Here is an 18,019-nt window from a genome sequence, read left to right on the forward strand (position 1 = left end):
ATGCCAGCTGGAGTGCAGGTCACATTTGCATTTTTTAAGGTTGGTGAAAGGGCTGCAGTAGATTTAATGTGGTGCTTATTGTAGGATCATGACGAGGAGGTTGAGAGAATTTTTTTTTAATGCATGCATGATTCATTCCAGCTACTGAACATGATTTAGTAGAGGTGGTAATGCCTAATAAAACAAAACCATAATCCATCCTACCTACAATATATAATGAGTCATATTTTCAGTCTGAAATAGGAGTCGGAGTTCTTTGTTGTAATTTATTGTCTTTCCCACAATGGCCCAAGCTGTTTCAAATGAGTTACATTAGACAATTGTAATATTCAAGTTGCTACCTTTTAAAAACGGCAGTAATTCATTTCAAAACCTTTATAACAGCCACATAGAAACTTACATCACACTTAATTTAAGCAGTAGCCAAATCTGAGCACTTGTGAAGTTGTGAAAGTCGCAGGGTGAAGGAATTTCTGAGGCAAGCTACTATGTAAGTCTTAAATACACCCATAAAAAGTATTTTAGGACCATTTCTTTTGGGGTTTTTCTCAGTGTGAGCCATTCATTTTGACTTCTTTATAAACCCCTTTCTCCTTTCCTAAGGGGATTTTTTTTGGCTCCAGAATAACCAGTAAAGATGAGGAGGGGAAAAAACATAACCAAAAATAATTCTCCTCCTCCTACCAAGAAAAAAACAGAAGAAGAAGAAAAAAAGGAAATGTTGTTGGTAGGCAGGTAGTCCGTCTCCAGCTCAGCTCACAGGAGGGGGGGCTCCTGATGGAGTTGGGATGGACCGCCACAGGATTGGTGGATGGCTGCTCTCGGTGTGGCCCCACGCCAAGCCCTTATGTCTTTATATACTGTAAACAGATGACCGGACAGTCCTGAGTGTGCATCGCATCTACTCTGCCTCTCTCCATCTCCACTGCTCTCTCTTCGGGGCCCCTGTCAACCTTTAACTCCAGCAGCATCCACCTTCTTCTCCTCAGCTCTCTTCTTTCCCCACTCCAGCTGTCTCTTCTCCTCGGCGGTGAACACAATGGCCACGCCGAACCTGCTCCTCACTTTATCCGTGTGGCTTCTGGCTGGGAGCCTCTTAGCGGAGGCGACTTACTACCGGCACCACCGCTACGTCCCCCACTTCTACCGCTACCGGGAGCACTCCGCCAACACGGAAAACCTCCTCCCTGAGGTCTCCAACCCGGTGCCTGAAGCCTCGCAGCCCGGCGTGCCGACCTACCCCGAGATCCCCGAGGTGTTCCACCCGGTACCTGAGGTCATCCACCCCATACCAGAGGCTTTCCACCCGGTGCCCGAAGTCGTGCATCCTGCACCTGAGCCTTACCACCCACACGAGGTTTACCAGCCGGTGCTTGAAGCCTCCTCCCCTATCAACGTGAGCCGGGTTTTCTACGGGGTCATGTTTGATGCTGGGAGCACAGGCAGCAGGATCCACATCTATAAGTTCATCCAGAAAGACCCTGGTAAGTTCCCAGTCTCTACTTTCCCTCTCTCTCCAGCTCTCTCTCTCTCTTTAGTCTGAACCAATAGCAGGGCTTTGCACATGCTGCTGGCTCCCACTCTGTCTGCTTGCTGTTAGGTCATTCACTGTGTGGTGTAAGGACAAACATGCACCGGCACAGTGCACGGGCAACACAGCTTCTAAAAGTAGCTGAGGTGGACTTTTAATTTGCCTGTCTGACTCAACTGTGTAGGAAGCAGACCTCTAAAACTGAATCAGGACGTAGGTGAAGTCTAAATATCATGAGTTGAGAAAGGAAAGGTATGCAATTACATGCACTAGAGTTTCTGTTTTTTCCCAGAATATCATAGCTGCGCTCTGGTTCATGAACTGTTCACTGATATTGACTTCTTTTTTTAGTTGAGCTGCCAGTTCTGGACAATGAAATGTACCATGCAGTGAAGCCTGGACTGTCTGCGTACAAGGACAACCCCAAGGAGGTATGTATGCACGTATACTCCATCACTTATTATTCATTATCGGGTATATTAGGGAGTAGTTCGCTGTCTGCAAATTACTGGGATTTTCTTTGGGTTGGGCTCAAGTGATGTAAACACTGCAATTACAAAAATGCCTCCTGCTGATGCTGTCACTGCTGCCCACTCCTGCCTGCCCTATTTACCCACCTATGACTTACACATATTTTTTAAAGACTTTGATCACTGACGAAATGTCTTCGTTTGATTATGAAATGTCTCTCCTCCTGATGATTATGCTGCCTGTAACTGATCTCCGTCTCTTCTGCAGGGTGGCAACACCATCCGACAGTTGCTGAAGATTGCCAAGAAGACAGTGCCAGAGGAGGATTGGAGGAGGACCCCGGTGGTCCTGAAGGCCACAGCAGGTCTGCGCCTGCTGCCTGAAGACAAGGCCAATGCTCTTCTGAAGGAGGTGAGGCACGTTTTCTCCCTGCCCTCAGACAGTTTGGCACAAACGCCACCCGTCCCGCCAAGGAGCGGGATGAGAAACCACTAAGTGCTTACAAGTGTCACTGAAAAAAAGGCGGCAAGTCTGCCCATTTGGTGGCTATCATGTTGCAAAAAACAGCTGTTGTGGGGTTGTGTGGAGTAACCATATTTGTCATTTAAAGTATTAAATCCAGGCTACTGTTCCAGCTGTGCTTGTGGTTGAGTTATCTGTCACTCTACAACAGAACAGACACAGTTTGTAGAGCCTGAATCGAGTGTATCCTAACAACAGAAGAGTATTTGGGGGTGTAGTGTTGTATCATTGAGCTGCTTTAACACATATCCAGTAGATTATTGTAATGAAATGGTGATAAATGTATTTGACAGGTTCGAGAGGTATTTGATGAGTCCCCGTTCTTTGTGCCAAACAACAGTGTTTCCATCATGAATGGAGCAAAAGAAGGTACGTTATATTTTCATTTTATTTATTCATTTGTTATTTTCGACAGTGGTATTGTCTGACCAGGTGCTTTAACTGTCTCATTCACTGAGGATGCATCAAACAATACTGCTCTCGTAATTCTTTTTACAAGAGGTCTGTTACTACCTCACTGAGACAAATAAATATGCCACTGTGAGTTGCTGCCCCACGCCCAATAATTTAGTGGGATCCTCCACATCACTCATTAAGACACCCTTACTATGTCATGTTTCATCATACAGTATGTGCCATTCATTATCCTCATTTTATGAGCGCAATAACTTGACATCTAAGACAATAGTAATTACCTGGGCTGGTCTGCAGTCCTGCATATTAGTTACACCAACTCTTTACTGCTCCTTTAATATCAGCTTAATGAAGTAGAGCTGGACTAAAAGTCATCTTCAGTTCCCTTTTTATTCTTTGTGCTTGAACACAGTCAAATGTGAACATTTGGCGTAAGTGAGTTGTAATCACCTCTCAGGCTTTTACTAATGCAGACATTTTCACCCACGTGCTGTTTTAGGAGTCCTCGCCTGGGTCACAGTGAACTTCCTTACAGGTAAGACATTGCTTGTGTTTTGCTATGGTGGTGTTAGTGGTCAGGAGGCTCATATCTGAGGCTCCAGTGTACACAGAAGCCCGGCAGTGAGAGACTCTTGTCTCCTGTCTGAGGTTATGAGCTTGAATCACTGGCCCCAAAACAGCTTGCAAAAACAAGCAATATTTCGTCACGTTTTTTTCACACAGCTATGGCACCTTTCAATTTTATTTTAAACAACAACTTTAAGCTTCAAACCCAAAGGGTATAAAAAGATATGTATCTGACAATCAAGAGTACACAGCATGCTCTGTTGATGGATAGCGGATGATGGATAGCACCTCCTCCTAAGTTTCCTTCAGCCAGTCTGATCTGTCTAACTTTGAGCTTATTTACAGGTCACTTGTACTCCAACACCAGGAAGACAGTGGGCATCCTGGATTTGGGTGGAGGGTCTACGCAGATCACATTCCTTCCAAAGTCAAAGGTGAATTAAATATTTGATTTAGTAAATAAATCTGTTCTTACCAAAAATACACCACTAAACATTTGTTGTTGTTATTGTTGTTTATCCAACAGAAAACGATTCAGTCTGCTCCAACCAGTTACATCGCCAAATTCAACCTCTTCAACCACACATATCAACTCTACACACACAGGTAAATAACAGACAAAGATGCTATATTCTCTATGGATTTGATTTTGCCCAAGAACATAACACGAAACATACATATTTATCTAAAATCTGACTGTAATTTTATGTCACCATCACATAGCTACCTTGGAAATGGACTGTATGCGGCTCGACTGGCAACTCTTGGAGCACTAGGAGCTGATGGTATTTAGCATCTTTTATCACCTTTCTGTTTGCACTCTGTGTCATTCTTTCATTGGGAGATGGCAAACTGTTTCTTGTTTTTGTTTTCCCAGGTCTAGATTGGAAAGTCTTCACGAGTTCCTGCCTCCCGAAAAAGTTCAGAGAAGATGTGACTTTTGGAGGAACCACCTACAAAGTTAGCGGGATTCCAGACGGTAAGATAAAAGCACGCTGAGGTTTTGATTGCCTTCCCAGTGCCTTGGATCCAGCGATCCGTGCATTCCTCTCTCAACTGTGGAACACAATAGCGTACAGTATAATACAGTCTCACATGAGAACATTTATCCGCTGCAGTTTCTGTAACCTTGGCGCCAAACGCATGTTTTGTCATGCTCTCTCTCTCTGTCCTCCCTCTTGAACAATTATACTGCAGTCAACCTTGTATTTAAATGAAAAGAAAACTGTCAGTTAACTTCACAAATAAGGCAGTCACTCCCATACCACAGTCAAGTAGCCAAGAGATGCTGGGCTTGTCCCTGAGTTGTTATTTTTTTTGTGTAACGAGTGGCTTGATCTGGACCGCTCACAATTATGTGGTAAAAATAGACAGCCCAACAGGGCCGCACTAACTGCTGCTCTTGTCAGCACATGGTTTTTGCCGGCACAACTGAGCCAACCATGCCCATGGGGCTGTGTGAAACTTGTCCTTCTGGGGCTTCCCTTGTATATTATCTGGTGAGCCCCTAGCTTCAACCCCCGGCTGACCTCAAACTGAGGCTCCAGACTCTCTGCATTCCAACCATCGCTGCATCCAAGCGCCTTTAACTCATTGTTAACTCATTTTAAATGCTGGTTAAATAATTCTTTGACAAAACTACATTTACAAATTTTCTGTCTCTTCAGGCTACGCCGGCTACAAGTTGTGCTACTATGAGGTGATGAAGGTAATCAAAGGAATAGTGCACCAGCCCTATGAAGTGAAGGGCAGCAGTGTCTTCTACGCTTTCTCCTATTACTACGACAGAGCTATGGAGTCTGGCCTCATCGGTGAGTGGGCACAGGCCAAAAGAGTCACCTTCCAGTGCCATTATCTTCCATGTTGATTATCATCTAGGTATTCAAATTGCATGTTTGCTTTTTTTTCTTCACAGATGGCAGTCGAGGTGGTGCGCTTGAAGTCAGGGATTTTAAGAAGAGAGCCAAGGAAGGTGAGAGTCACATGTTATCTTCTCCAGGGTTGGACTTGTGTATGAAACTGAAACAGTCTTACAAGTTATATATATATCAGTCTAACCACTGAAACTTCACCCAACACGGTCTATGCTCTAAACAGCAGAAGCACTAAACTGGTTTGTGCCCAAACAAATTGACAGCTTATCCTGAATTTATTACAACAATAAAATGTACCCAATTATTTCCTAAAATGTGTTATGGAGATGGATTATAAGACAAACGTAGTTTATTATAGAGTAAATATATGTTAAGATCACTTTAAATTGTTGTAGTATGCTCATCAGCTCGAGTGTGTGACACTTAATGTCCATGTAGAACGAGATTTATAGCAAGTCGGAACGAGTTGGTGTGTTATGCAAGGCTGTTTGTGCTGTGAGAACAGTCACATGGTCTCGAGGAACAAGTCTGGCTCAGGCCGGGCTGGCAGCTGAGCTGAAGATGTCTCTCTGGCGCAGGCAGGAGGGCACCTGACAGCCACACACCACCTGGGGGCTGACACATACTGAAACACACAAACTGTGTCCTGGGCTGTTTAACACCGCCACCCACCCGCAGCCTTGTGCTGACCCTCAGCCCTTCCCCTCGCACCTCCCTGTTTATTCAGCCAAACAAAACAGAAAGGTCACCTTTTAATCATGTAGCACAGGGGTTAGAAAAGGTGTTTGTTATTTTTTGTTCATACATGGAACGTGACTCCATTATATGATGCTGCAAGGTGTCTCCGTGTGTCAAATGCTTTTTTTTGTCAGTAGTATGTGAAATCTGTGTTAATGCCATGTCTGAAAGCTGTGGCCTTTTGTGTTTGCAGTGTGCAACAAAATGACCAAATACCGTGCTATCAGCCCCTTCCTCTGCATGGATATGACATATATCACTTGTCTGCTAAAGGAGGGCTTTGGCTTCAAGGACAGCACTGTGCTGCAGGTGAGCAAATCAGAGCCAGGTTGCTGTGGACAGCGAAAACCTTCATATTCTGTCTGTACACAAAAACATTATGTTTTTTAAATCAGTATGACAGTAGGTGCAGCAAATGTGCGTGTTTCTTTGTGGTCTTAACGTTGACCCTGATGTCTCTTGGTTCAACAGCTAGCCAAGAAGGTGAACAACGTGGAGACGAGCTGGGCCCTGGGGGCAACCTTTGACTACTTCAGAAACCTCGACATCCACTAAGGACAGCTCGGTGTCTCTGCAGCCGGCACTGAGAGGGACAGTCTGTCACTGTGGGGCTTCCCTTCCTCCATCCACCCTCGGATCAGCCCGTCCCCTCACAGACGCACCACGGTCCCACCGCACCCCCCCTCCCCTTCTTTTCCTCAACCTCGGCACCCTGCGAACACTTCGAGAACTGTTGAAAAAAGAAATCACTATATTTTTTATAAGGCCAGCTATTTCTACTGTATTTTGAGCTCACAACTGGTGGGCTGACTTTTAAAAAAAAAAAAACGTTTACATTTTTGATTCCTTATGGGTGTCTGATCTGAAATGTCTTTCTCACCTACTTGTGTAGAGGGTAGTTTTGAAGCAATACAACCAGTCATGGTATTTTGGTGCTCACTGTGGTCCTGGTGTGCGCTGTGCAGTACAGTGGAATTTATTTACAGACTAGTGGCTGGAAGTGCAGCCATAGTTGTCTTTCCAAATGCTTGTAAATCCTCTCCTTTTTATTCTAGCAGTTAAGTTTTACAGGACCCTAATTCATTTTAGCCCAGCCTTAGACAAGTTAGACATCATTGGAAATAGAGCATTTGACAACCATACAGCTTCTTTTCTTCAACTTTGCACATAACACTTTAATTGCAAATATTGTAGCTAAGACATGATCAGTTGCTTCGATGTTTGTACATATTCACCATGACTGAAGGGGGGGCAAAGAGAGCGCTATGGAGAGATGCCTCTCACACACTGTGCTGTATAGCTGTTACATGTTTGAGGTTAATGCCTGTCTTTTAAAGTTCAGCCATTATTGTTTGTTTTGTCTAGAGTGGAAAAGACCTTATCAGGCATGGCTAAATAGCAGGGGCCCCAGGTCTGAACTGTATTTTAGACTAGCAACAGAAAAACCTCTCATCAAGGGTAGATAGTTCATCCATCAACGTAATTTACAGCCATTAGATGCAGCAAAAATGTAAACAGAAATTATGTAAAAAGCCCATAACTCCTTCATTTGTTGCCGTTTGCTCAGAAACATTAGTAATATTGAATTCTGTTTGTCATTTTCATGTGAACTGTACAAATATTTAAATAACTAAGTTTATCTAATGTAGAGTATTTTAATTATCCAATATTAACTCTTGAACTTTCTGTGTAACTGCTCATTCAGCCGTGCCTTTGCTGTCTTTTTTCAGTATTCAACATGTTCAATAACTACTGCTGTATATACATAATGTAAACTTTTATTAGTAAAATCTTTTGACAGGAACTGCTTTTACATTGCAAAAACTTTATGCTGCACAATCTCTCAGAAATGCCTCTATGTTCATCAGTATGAATAACCTGATGACTGACAATATGTAAATTGTTGTTTTTATTAAATCCAGTGAAATAAGTGTATACTATACATGTGTTTTAATAAAACATGAAAAATGTAATTTGTGTATTTGTATTTTTTTGAATTGAGACTTCTTGAACGTAAAATAATTTCATCAAACATTGGATTCAGGACATTATCCATGACTACACAGTCTGCATACTGTTTCCTCCATTCACATATCTTCATGTCATAATTTAAAGATGTACTTCTTGGATAATTCAGAGCTTGGTCTATGATCTGCAAAATAGGTTTATAACATAAAATCCACAATCCTTATGCTCTTGATATGTTGTGCTGCAATGTACCAAACACACACAAGAAAAAAAAATCATGAAAGAGTAAAATATATCTTTATTATTTTATTTTTTTTACATTCACAATTTTTACAGCCTTTAAAGCTCACAGTCTCTGGAGATCCTCTGCATGACGGATGCATCACTTGCTCGCAAACGCCATGATCTGCTCCTGCAGAGGCAAAAGAGACGACGACTCAGAAACTCTTTAACCTTTGAATCATGCTCACTAAAAGCCTGTTACAAGTGCGTGGCACTGCGCATCTCGATACAAGACCTGTAAACCAGCGAACTCACAACATTTAATATGGAAAAAATGTCACGTTGAAATAGTGAAATGCCTTTACAACCAGTTACAGTTGTGTTGGTCTGAATCACTTAGTAGGGAATAAAACCATTTCACATGAGTGGTCGGTAATAAAAGGGGTGTGAAAACACAAGCCAACACCACTGTCCGCTGCCCCGGGGCCGGCCCTGCACCCCACCCACACACTTTTGGTAACACTAAATTTGGGGCTAAACTTAGATGCCATAGTAGTAGGTTCAGAACCCTGGAAATTATAGACACCGCTAAAGTAAAGCTCCGTGTAATCAGAAAAGAGGGCAGAGGGTGGGGTCACGGTGGGGGCGGAGCTTAGGCTTGTCAGGTGGTTGATATTGTCTGAGTGATGGCCAGGTTCACTGGGTTGTACAGGAGGATATGTTTGGAGGTGGAAGCTAGAAAAGAGGGAGCTTACTTTAAGTGCTGGCAGCATGTTGGTTGCCTGCAGACCGAAGGTGCGTAGAAGGACAACAGGAGCAACGTTAGTTGAATAAAGGCGTTTCATGAGATCGATGGCAGCCATCATGGGCAGATTGTGTCGCTGGCGTTCAGTTTCATATTCTAACAGGTGCTGTATCGCTCCTGCAAAAACAAAGACTGGGGGTTAAGAACTAGTCTAAGCTTGTGTATGTCATATGTTTTCTGCATTAAGTCAATATACTGGTGCTATTTTGACTTCAGAACATTTAACAGAGGAAAAAAATACACATAATATCTCATAACAGGATTTCATTTTTTATGAAAAGCAACTTACATACAGTTCTTGGCAGAATAAACAGAAAAAACATCAAATAAATGTTACCGGAAAAGCTGATGCTTTTTATAATTCAGATCAACAGCATGCGTTTGAGCTGGGCTATGGAAAAGAGCTTAGGGGAAACCACTGTGCTATGGTTGCAGCGCTTGTGTCTGTTTAGAGTTCTCACTGACCCAGATCCTTCCCGTTAAAGGCCGCCTGGCTCAGGAGCTGCGTGAGGCAAGCCACATCCCCAAAGCCCAGGTTGGCTCCCTGACCCGCCAGAGGATGGACGCGATGGGCTGCATCCCTGCAAAGACAAACAAATCCCTCTCTGTCCAAATATGTTCAACTCACAGAACGCTATTTTATGCACAGAGCAAGATCAAAGTGTCATTCCCTTACATGTGAAGTAAGTTGGAGATCAATCGCAACTTGACAGGCTGATTTTTGGGACTTTTTCAAGTTATGACTTCATTATGACTATCTTACCCAATGAGAGCTACCCGGTGCCTAATGTACTCTGATGCATGACCCATGCCCAGAGGAAACATGACCCGGGTCTTTGGGCCGATCCCTGCCACACTTGGGGGAAGCTGTCGGGGTGAACCTGCAGACGGCATGATGGCTGACAGGGCGCCGCGGAACAGAGAGCCAGCCGTCTCAATCAGCTCCGACTGGTTCTCATTACTCCACTGTTAGTGCACACACAGACAGGCAAGAAAACAGAGACATATTCACAGAGAATGAAAAATGGTCAGAAGAGAGGGAAAACAGACATTATCCCTTTGAGTGGACAAAGAAATTAGCAGACATAGGAGTAAAGCTGAACTCCAGGCCAGCGAAAGTACTTTCTTTTCCCCCCTCCCTAACTAACTGGTTTGGCAAGGCTTCGGGAGCTGGGCTAATTAAAAGAAGATGCCGGCCAGGCTATGCAGTTGAATTAGCTCTGTTTGAAAAACATTCCATGCAGTAATGGTCGACACTGGGAGACCACAGGTTTAATTAGCAAACCAGGCCTGAAACCGAACGTGACTCAACCGTGGTGACCCCGTCCATCAGCAGGCCCAGTAAAAATAGCCAGCTTGGGAAAAACGAGTTTCTTCAAACATAAAATGGATAGGGAAATATTAGAATTGTATAAAGTTTGGGCAAAACAATGACAATATTGTTTGTGTGAGTCTCTAAAAACAGCCCAACACGTGAGTGAGTCTGTGGAGAACCCCTGCCACATACAGTACACTGCACGCGAATACAGAAATGTTGCAACATCTCGCTGACAGATGTGGAATCTGACTACAAATACAGCATCAGCAGTTTAAAGGTTAGAGCAAGACTCACGAAGGCAGAGTTGATGGCGTCGACAAAGCTCTCCTCATCCAGCTCCAGCAGCTCCTCTGCGAGCCGATGGCTGGTCGACCACACCAGGGAGCTCTTTGTGTCCGACAGCTGCAGTGCACAGAGCATGGACGCTGAAGCGCTATCAAATAGTTATCTGAGAGACATTTTGGATATTTTGCAAGAAAAAAAAAATTGTAGATAAATTACCGGTAACATTGCAATGGGTCCTGTAGGGAGGAACCTCTGCCATGCGACATTGTTCTCCGTGGGCTGTCCAACACATAAATTAAATCGAATTAAATATGATACTGAAATATTGCGGCATTGTATTGTAGGGCATACATTTTAATTACATATATTGCACATAAAAACAAGATATTATAAAGGGTACTTCTGGGCGGTTGTTCTCTGCATGCTGACAGATGTGACATTAAAATTACTATGATAATAAAAACACTCAGTTACATACAATAATGTTTGCTTAAATGTTTGAGTGTGCAAATTATAAATACAATATGCAGGGAGGGATGCATAGCGCACATTATAATAAAGCATCAAGAATTATACTGTGTGCACGTGCTGAATGTGATACTTACCTCCGATAGGTGCAGCACAGCAACCACAGCAGATTGGTCATAATTCCACTTGACTGTGGGTATCCCCAATTCCCGCCTCACCATCGAGTTTGGTCCATCCGCACCAATCTGCAAGACAGATGAGAAAAAGGAAAAAATAAATAAACAAAAAAGGACAAGGACAGATGAACAGCTACTGTTTGTGTGACGGAATCAAACTGACCAGCAGCTTGGTCTGAACTGTCTCTCCGCTGGCCAACGTGACCTGGACCCATGGGATGGAGTCTGCTGCCTGGTGGGGCATGGGCCACGCATACTTCACCACCTTGGACCTGTACTTAACTTGCACGTTATCTGGCAAACAACAAGGACATGAAACTGGTGACTACAAAGGCTGTAGAAAAAAAAAGAAAAGCAGTGGTTCTTAAAATGGCAACTGGTGTGACATGCTCACAACAAAGGGATCAATCTGGGTGCTGTGTATGTATCATCACACTAAATCAGTACTTTGCTGCTTTTTTTCCCATCAAAAACGAGAGGATGGTTTGGCTGCAGCCAAAGCAGTGGAAGATCTATAAACCACCTCATAAAACACCACTGGTTTTCCTCCCTGGCACATGGTAGCTGCCGAAGTTCACATTTGACAATCTTCTTAATGGCCTTGGCCTGCCACACAGCACTGACTAATAGTGTTTATCTACAAGAACACCACGCCACACTTTGCACATGCTGCCAGCTTGTTAGATTTTGCGCTAAAACGGCCCCTCTTCCCAAAATATCAGCAGCTGGACACCCCAAACATGAAAAGGATCCCGAGCTACGCTGGCTCACGCCGACTTGGAGCAGGACCCATCCACAGAACGGCTACTGGTGAACACAAATGTCAAATATGGGTTTTCAGTGATTGGAGTGCAGGGTTACATTGAAACCAGCTGGCATGGAGCACACTTTTCATGTAGTGCATTGAGCATAACAACACCACGGCTAAAATGAGAGGAGAGAAGAGAAGAGGACAAATGGGAGGCACATGAGGCAAAAACGTGCCGTGACCACACATCCGTTGTTTGGTGCAAAATGTTGAAAACTGTTTATAAATATGGCACTTTAACTGTCAAGCACACAGCAGCGCTAAGTTTTATTTGCGAACCTCACAAAAGTTGGTCTAATGTCAACAGCAGTATGGCACTATACACCGTCAGCGCTTTAGTGAGAGGTGGCAAAGCTTGGGAGCACATGGCAGCTTTAAATAGGTCACTGGACCACTTCACGTGTCCTCAGAGGGTGCCGGGGCTCTGCAGTTTCCAAAATGTGAGGTTTTGATCGAAATTGCAGGGAAAACATGGACGGCTCCAAGAGCTTAACTTGTCTTTAAAAACAGTCACCAGGAGAGAGTACAAATAAACAAAACCTGGGGACAGGATGGAATAAATGTGGTGGCATTAGCTGCCAGACTCAGCGTCCATTAGGCAGATGGAACAGGAATCAAGAGGTATTAACAGAGCACTGCTACTGTACGGGGCTTCATGTTTTAATCATAAATGCTGTGCTTACCGGACAGGCTGTCCAGCCGCTTAGTGAGCGCAGCCACAACGATGTCGTTCTCCACGATGTATGCCATCTCGTCCAGCAGGTTCTCCTTATCGAATGTGATCAGGGCATCAGAGCAGGCATCCCAAACCTAAATGAGAGACCCGTTATGTCTGTGGTCTACGAGTCTATGGTTAAATGCATCCCCTCTCCCTATATATAGCTGAGCAGAGAAGTGCCGCTTCATTGAGCTGAACACATCAAAGTTGTTAGCTGCTGTCGGAGGTTGGCAAAGCCGACATACATCCAAAACAGAGCGATGAGGGTCACCAACACCCCTCTGGCTGGACGGCTGACACCAGCTTAATGGACCCTCTGAGGTGGAGGACCAAATGACATTTTGTGATGTGGATTTTTTTTTGCAAACATTTTCATGGAAACACAAATAACAAATGACATGTTTGTGAACATAAAGAGAAAGTCAATATTTATCCGCAACCCAAAAGTGGCAGAATGAGATATCGTTTTAGGTTACGGTAATTCCAGCCCTGAAAGCACCGTTTGAGTTAAACATGGGGGGGTGAAAAGTGTTTGTACAAGGTTAATCCTCTCCTGGCTTGTAACTATGGTGACAGAACCCATCATTCTGCAGTAATATGCTGCTGTACTACTTTTTTCCAACTTGCCATAAAGTAGGGGGATATACCCTACAGAAAACCACTAATGGCAGTGGGTTTGCAACTTGTGATAAGTGGTTGGGCAGAAAGATTTACTGAGACCAGCCCAAAAATTGTTTTGGGTTTGTTTAATGCGGGGTGAAATAATGCAGCTTCGGGGTAGAAACAGCTACTACATACTTTCAGTGCAAGATTTAAACAATGCACTTCCTCGCAACTTTATAGAGAGAAATGTGGGCAAAATGACGTTTGCCTTCTGTTTCAAATCTAAACCCTCAATGCTTACTAGACATTTAAGGTAGAAGAGCATTTTATTACGTGGAAAGAATGTTATTTAGAGCTGACCTGCAGTACATACTTTCCAGTGCTATGGCTGGAGATGTATATGACTGAGATTCAATGGACAAACAAGCCAAAACAGCGGTAGCAGAGTGAAGGTATAATGGGAGAGGTACACTACCATAATCACTGTAAGGCACTGCATGATGACATCTTAGGCCCAGAGAGAAACCCTGCGGTCGAGTGTTTGGTACACGCCGACCACATCTTACAAGAGGGCCTGAGCCTGCATCCGCAGCCGTAAAGCGGGTTCACTCTGCAGCAAACAACCACTCTCCTAATCTTTCATCTTCTTCCCGTTGTTCGCATGAATCTTCATAATTATAAGACGTGGGGAATGAGTACCAATTTGAAAACGTCAAAATGATTTACTCTTCATAGAAAACACGGCTTTAATAAATACAACTTGCGTGGTCAGAGAGCCTTCCGTACTTTGAATGAGCCAGGAGGTGGCCTTTTTTTTTTTTTTAAATATACCTTGTGTTCTTTGGCATTCCCTGTGCCACAGATCCTGCAGAGCTACTGAAGAGGCATAAATTGCACGAAGGAATGAACAAAATGCATGTTATGTCATGTCATGAAACAACTGTTAGTCATTTTAATGTGAACAATTACATACCATACACATGATTATATGATGCAGTATTGTGTTGCTTGTTCATTAAGCTGAATGACTGAGTAGAGGCTGAGTGTCACAGATTTTTCTCCCCGCAAATTGTATGGTGCTATGATTGATGGATGATAGAAATACATACAGTATGGCTGTAAATTAGAAAGTCTGGAGGACATATGAAGAAAAACTAAGAAGTTGTGTAACAGAGGGATTCTGGGAGCAGCTCAGCACTGCAGCAGGCTCTAGGTTATTTTTGTTTGTCTCGAAATGATACTTTTCTGAATTTTTGACATAGCGGTACAATTGTAGTTACTGTACCCTTGTGTTGCACAGATTTTGAAGAGAATATAGAATGTAATAGTGAGCTGAAGATCAACGTACCTGCATCTTTTTATAGGGCTTGCACCTCATCTTTGTGATGTGTTCCCATGCTCCAATACCTGTGCGAACACAAACACGTTTCAAAACACACATTACAATACTAATTTAATGCAACAATGTATTACAAATAATCGTAATCTTACTCTGAAAGTCAAAACATGAATTGGTTGAATTTTAACAAAAGATGTTTGTATAATGTACAGCATAGAAGGAAATTGGTCCACCTGGTCTTTGTGATCAGGGTCAAGTCTGAGGTGAACTGGGCAGATTTTAGCAGCACTGGGACCAACTAGTATCTGGTAACATGGATTTGTTTTCCTCTGCTGAGCTGAGGATGAGTTAAAGCCCATCCATTAAAAAAAAACTGTGTAAATCTTTAAAGGAGGACACAAGCTTGTGGTAAATTTGTCTGCCAAGTGAGTGAGTTCCCTAAGCTCAAGTTCTTACCTTTTACTTTTTGCGCAGATGCCAGTGGGAGTGTGAGAGTGCATTCCTTTCAAATACTCTATTAACATTTCAAGTGTCAAATTCAGATAATGTCTCTGATCAGATAAAGGGTTTAACTTTAAAGTCAATAAATGATACAGAAATACTGCAAGAGAGCACAGTGAAGGAGGTTGAGATGTTAAGCGAAGTCTCTCACTGGCATCTGCGCAGAAATTATTTTCAAATTATTATCAAGGTACATTGGAATATGAGATCTACTGGGGAGGTAATGTTGTTGTCCATGCTCTTATCACTGACCTGCTTTAGTTGACTACATACTGTACTTGATGTTATTTTAAGACCTCAATAAGGATAAATTTAGATGTGCACAACAATCGGTCATTTAGCCAAATGATTATTGTCTAAGTAATTCCTAATCTGTTTTGACTACCTCAAATGAAAATGAATGAATCCTTTTGGAGACATTTTAAACTGTGTTCACTGTGAGAAAATGCAGACTTTGCCAAACACTTGGAAAGTGCAATGACACAAAATCAGTCTGTTACTTTCTTTGTAAACCATCATCTGGTTCATTGGTGAGAAGTAAAACAGTGGTTTCATGTGGTAACACATACAGGTAAAGCCTGAAAGCTCAGGTCTGGACTGATGGCCATGTTCAGCTATTTTTAATGGATTCTAGACCTGAGTCCATCAAGTCCAGCTAAATTTACAAGGCCTGAAATCCAAGACTATCCCTTTCTCTGGCTGACAAAATCTCTAACCTTGAGAGAGAGATACTTTTAACTACAGGTTGGGCAGTAGAAAAACTTGTTAACGTAAGTAAGCAAAAAAAGTAGTGTCAGGAAACATCCCAGGTGACGCATCACATGAGGAACAATTAAGGTCAGATATGATCCCTGCTAAGCCCGGGTGACTGGACAGTGTCTGATCCCTGGCTTACCTTGAGGGAGCCATTTAATAGCCTAGCACCAGAAGCGTCTCACAGGAAGGAAGCTAATCACCACAGAAATAACTTTTTGATTTCTTCTCTGTCTGTGCCCTTTAAACATATAAAACCTATCAACAAGAGCCTGACAGTGACAGTGTATACTGTACCGCTGAGGAGGGTGGCAGAGCCCGGACTGATGGAGCTGACTCTGGTGCTGTAGGCTTCTGGGACCTTGTCCATCACTTTCTTGTTGCCCGCTTCAAGCAGGAGAATCTTCTTACCCACCAAGTTGGGATCCATGCCTGTCAAATATCATACAAATGTGATATAAAAAAGACAGCATATATATGAGATTGAGTCTCAGCAGCGTTACTACAGTAGCATGTATTGTTCAAATCGTGTGCTGGAGCTGTGAGTGTTTAGGCATGTCTGGTATCATCAAATTTGACTCTACATGTTTTTTTCCCCATTGCATAACATCTCAGAGTTTATATTTTAATAGATTAAATAGAGTAATCATCACAGGTTTATATGGGTTGATCTAAAGAGACGCATGTTTGGGTGAATGGGGACAGCTTCTGATAGCACTACTTTTTATTTTAGATTTGACTGGTTAATAACAGATGAAGTCACACTCACCTAGGGAACATGCCATTGCAGATCCAACCATTCCTCCGCCGGATATAATAACATCATAAACCTCATTCTTGCCAGACTCGTCCCCGTGTTCTGCACACACTAATCCTCGGCTAATGATTTTTATAGCAGATAAATACCTTTCTGCAATAAAACACCGGCCAAGACCGTTTAAGGTCAGCGTCGCCTTTGTGAGTTTATACATGATTCTGTCTTCACTCTGTCTTCGTATGGGACAAGCTCCGCATTTAACAGGAGAAACCAGTCCAAATTTGAAGTCTGGATACTTTCATATGACAACCATACAACCGTTTCCCCTTGAATGTGTCCTAATAACAGCAGTTGGGTCCCTTCTGTAATCCAGCCATGTTGTGTTGACAAGCGCTCCAGAGGACGTACTTCCGGTTTCGCGTCCAATCACAGAAGACGTCAGGCGCGGCTGGCGTTGCTGCTTCTGTCCACAAACGGTGCTAATGCTACCAAAACTGTGTAAGTAAGAGAAACTTGCTTCGTCTTAGGTGAAATACAAAGACTCCGTCAACTTAATGTCAACAACAGACTTCATTATCTTACCGAATAAGCGGTAGTATATCTTGCCAGCGGGGATGTAACTTAACCTCCGAGTTCGGAAGACGCTTCGACGCCAAGAAACACTTCCTAAAACTCGTCTTTTACCAGGTTTGCGGCTCATTATTACTTTCCCTTTGCTTTTAAGTGGCAGAAAATAGAGTATAAAAGTAAATACGTATAGAAACTGAACTTAGCTGAAGCTAAATAGCTAGTAGTCCCTAAATCGACTTTACACAGTATGTCGAGAGCGTAGAGGTCTGGTTGCCATGGTAACCCGTATACACAGGCTCGAGGTGGAGATGTCAGCAAGTTTGATTTTTTTTTTTAAAGTAAGTAACGATTTATATTATTGATGGTGAATAATTACATATTTTGTCTCCATTAATTTATTCATCCTTTACGAATATCGTTGTAAAATGTCAGAATTGAATGGCAAATGTCCATTACAATCTCCCAGAATGCAATCTAAAAAAGATATTTTATTTATAATGATTTAAAATTGAGAAAAACAGCAAATCCTCATGATTTAAGATTTGACTTGCAACAGTTATTTTCATTAAGGATTAAATATTTTCTTACTATTTTCTCGAATAATGGGATTG

The 18,019-nt window shown here is 42.8% G+C and overlaps 2 protein-coding genes across 5 annotated transcripts; one reads left to right on the forward strand and one right to left on the reverse strand.

The window, feature by feature from the left end:
• The first annotated feature begins 1,039 nt into the window (after window positions 1-1,039).
• On the forward strand, window positions 1,040-6,672 carry entpd5a (ectonucleoside triphosphate diphosphohydrolase 5a). The gene is made up of 13 exons (XM_070920045.1): window positions 1,040-1,484; window positions 1,883-1,962; window positions 2,270-2,413; window positions 2,818-2,893; window positions 3,438-3,473; window positions 3,851-3,939; window positions 4,032-4,111; window positions 4,229-4,290; window positions 4,383-4,484; window positions 5,173-5,316; window positions 5,421-5,477; window positions 6,311-6,426; window positions 6,589-6,672. The coding sequence occupies exons 1-13, from the start codon at window positions 1,040-1,042 to the stop codon at window positions 6,670-6,672; spliced, it is 1,515 nt and encodes a 504-aa protein (XP_070776146.1).
• A 1,660-nt stretch (window positions 6,673-8,332) lies between these two features.
• Window positions 8,333-17,165, reverse strand: coq6 (coenzyme Q6 monooxygenase). 4 transcript variants are annotated; one of them, XM_070920263.1, is made up of 12 exons: window positions 16,851-17,165; window positions 16,379-16,513; window positions 14,837-14,895; window positions 12,851-12,977; window positions 11,523-11,653; window positions 11,321-11,428; window positions 10,932-10,994; window positions 10,725-10,832; window positions 9,876-10,078; window positions 9,578-9,693; window positions 9,063-9,229; window positions 8,361-8,497 (listed from the first exon to the last, which is right to left on the reverse strand). In XM_070920263.1, exons 1-12 carry the CDS (start codon window positions 17,050-17,052, stop codon window positions 8,468-8,470), a joined length of 1,449 nt encoding a protein of 482 aa, XP_070776364.1. In that variant the 5' UTR covers window positions 17,053-17,165; the 3' UTR covers window positions 8,361-8,467. The 4 variants fall into 4 exon arrangements, with proteins under 4 accessions (XP_070776365.1, XP_070776364.1, XP_070776366.1 ...); XM_070920264.1 differs by lacking the exon at window positions 9,063-9,229 and having other exon boundaries at window positions 8,333-8,497; XM_070920265.1 differs by lacking the exon at window positions 10,725-10,832.
• Window positions 17,166-18,019: the final 854 nt, after the last annotated feature.

Source organism: Enoplosus armatus, chromosome 15 (assembly GCF_043641665.1).
Source record: "Enoplosus armatus isolate fEnoArm2 chromosome 15, fEnoArm2.hap1, whole genome shotgun sequence".
NCBI classification, from domain to species: domain Eukaryota; kingdom Metazoa; phylum Chordata; class Actinopteri; order Centrarchiformes; family Enoplosidae; genus Enoplosus; species Enoplosus armatus.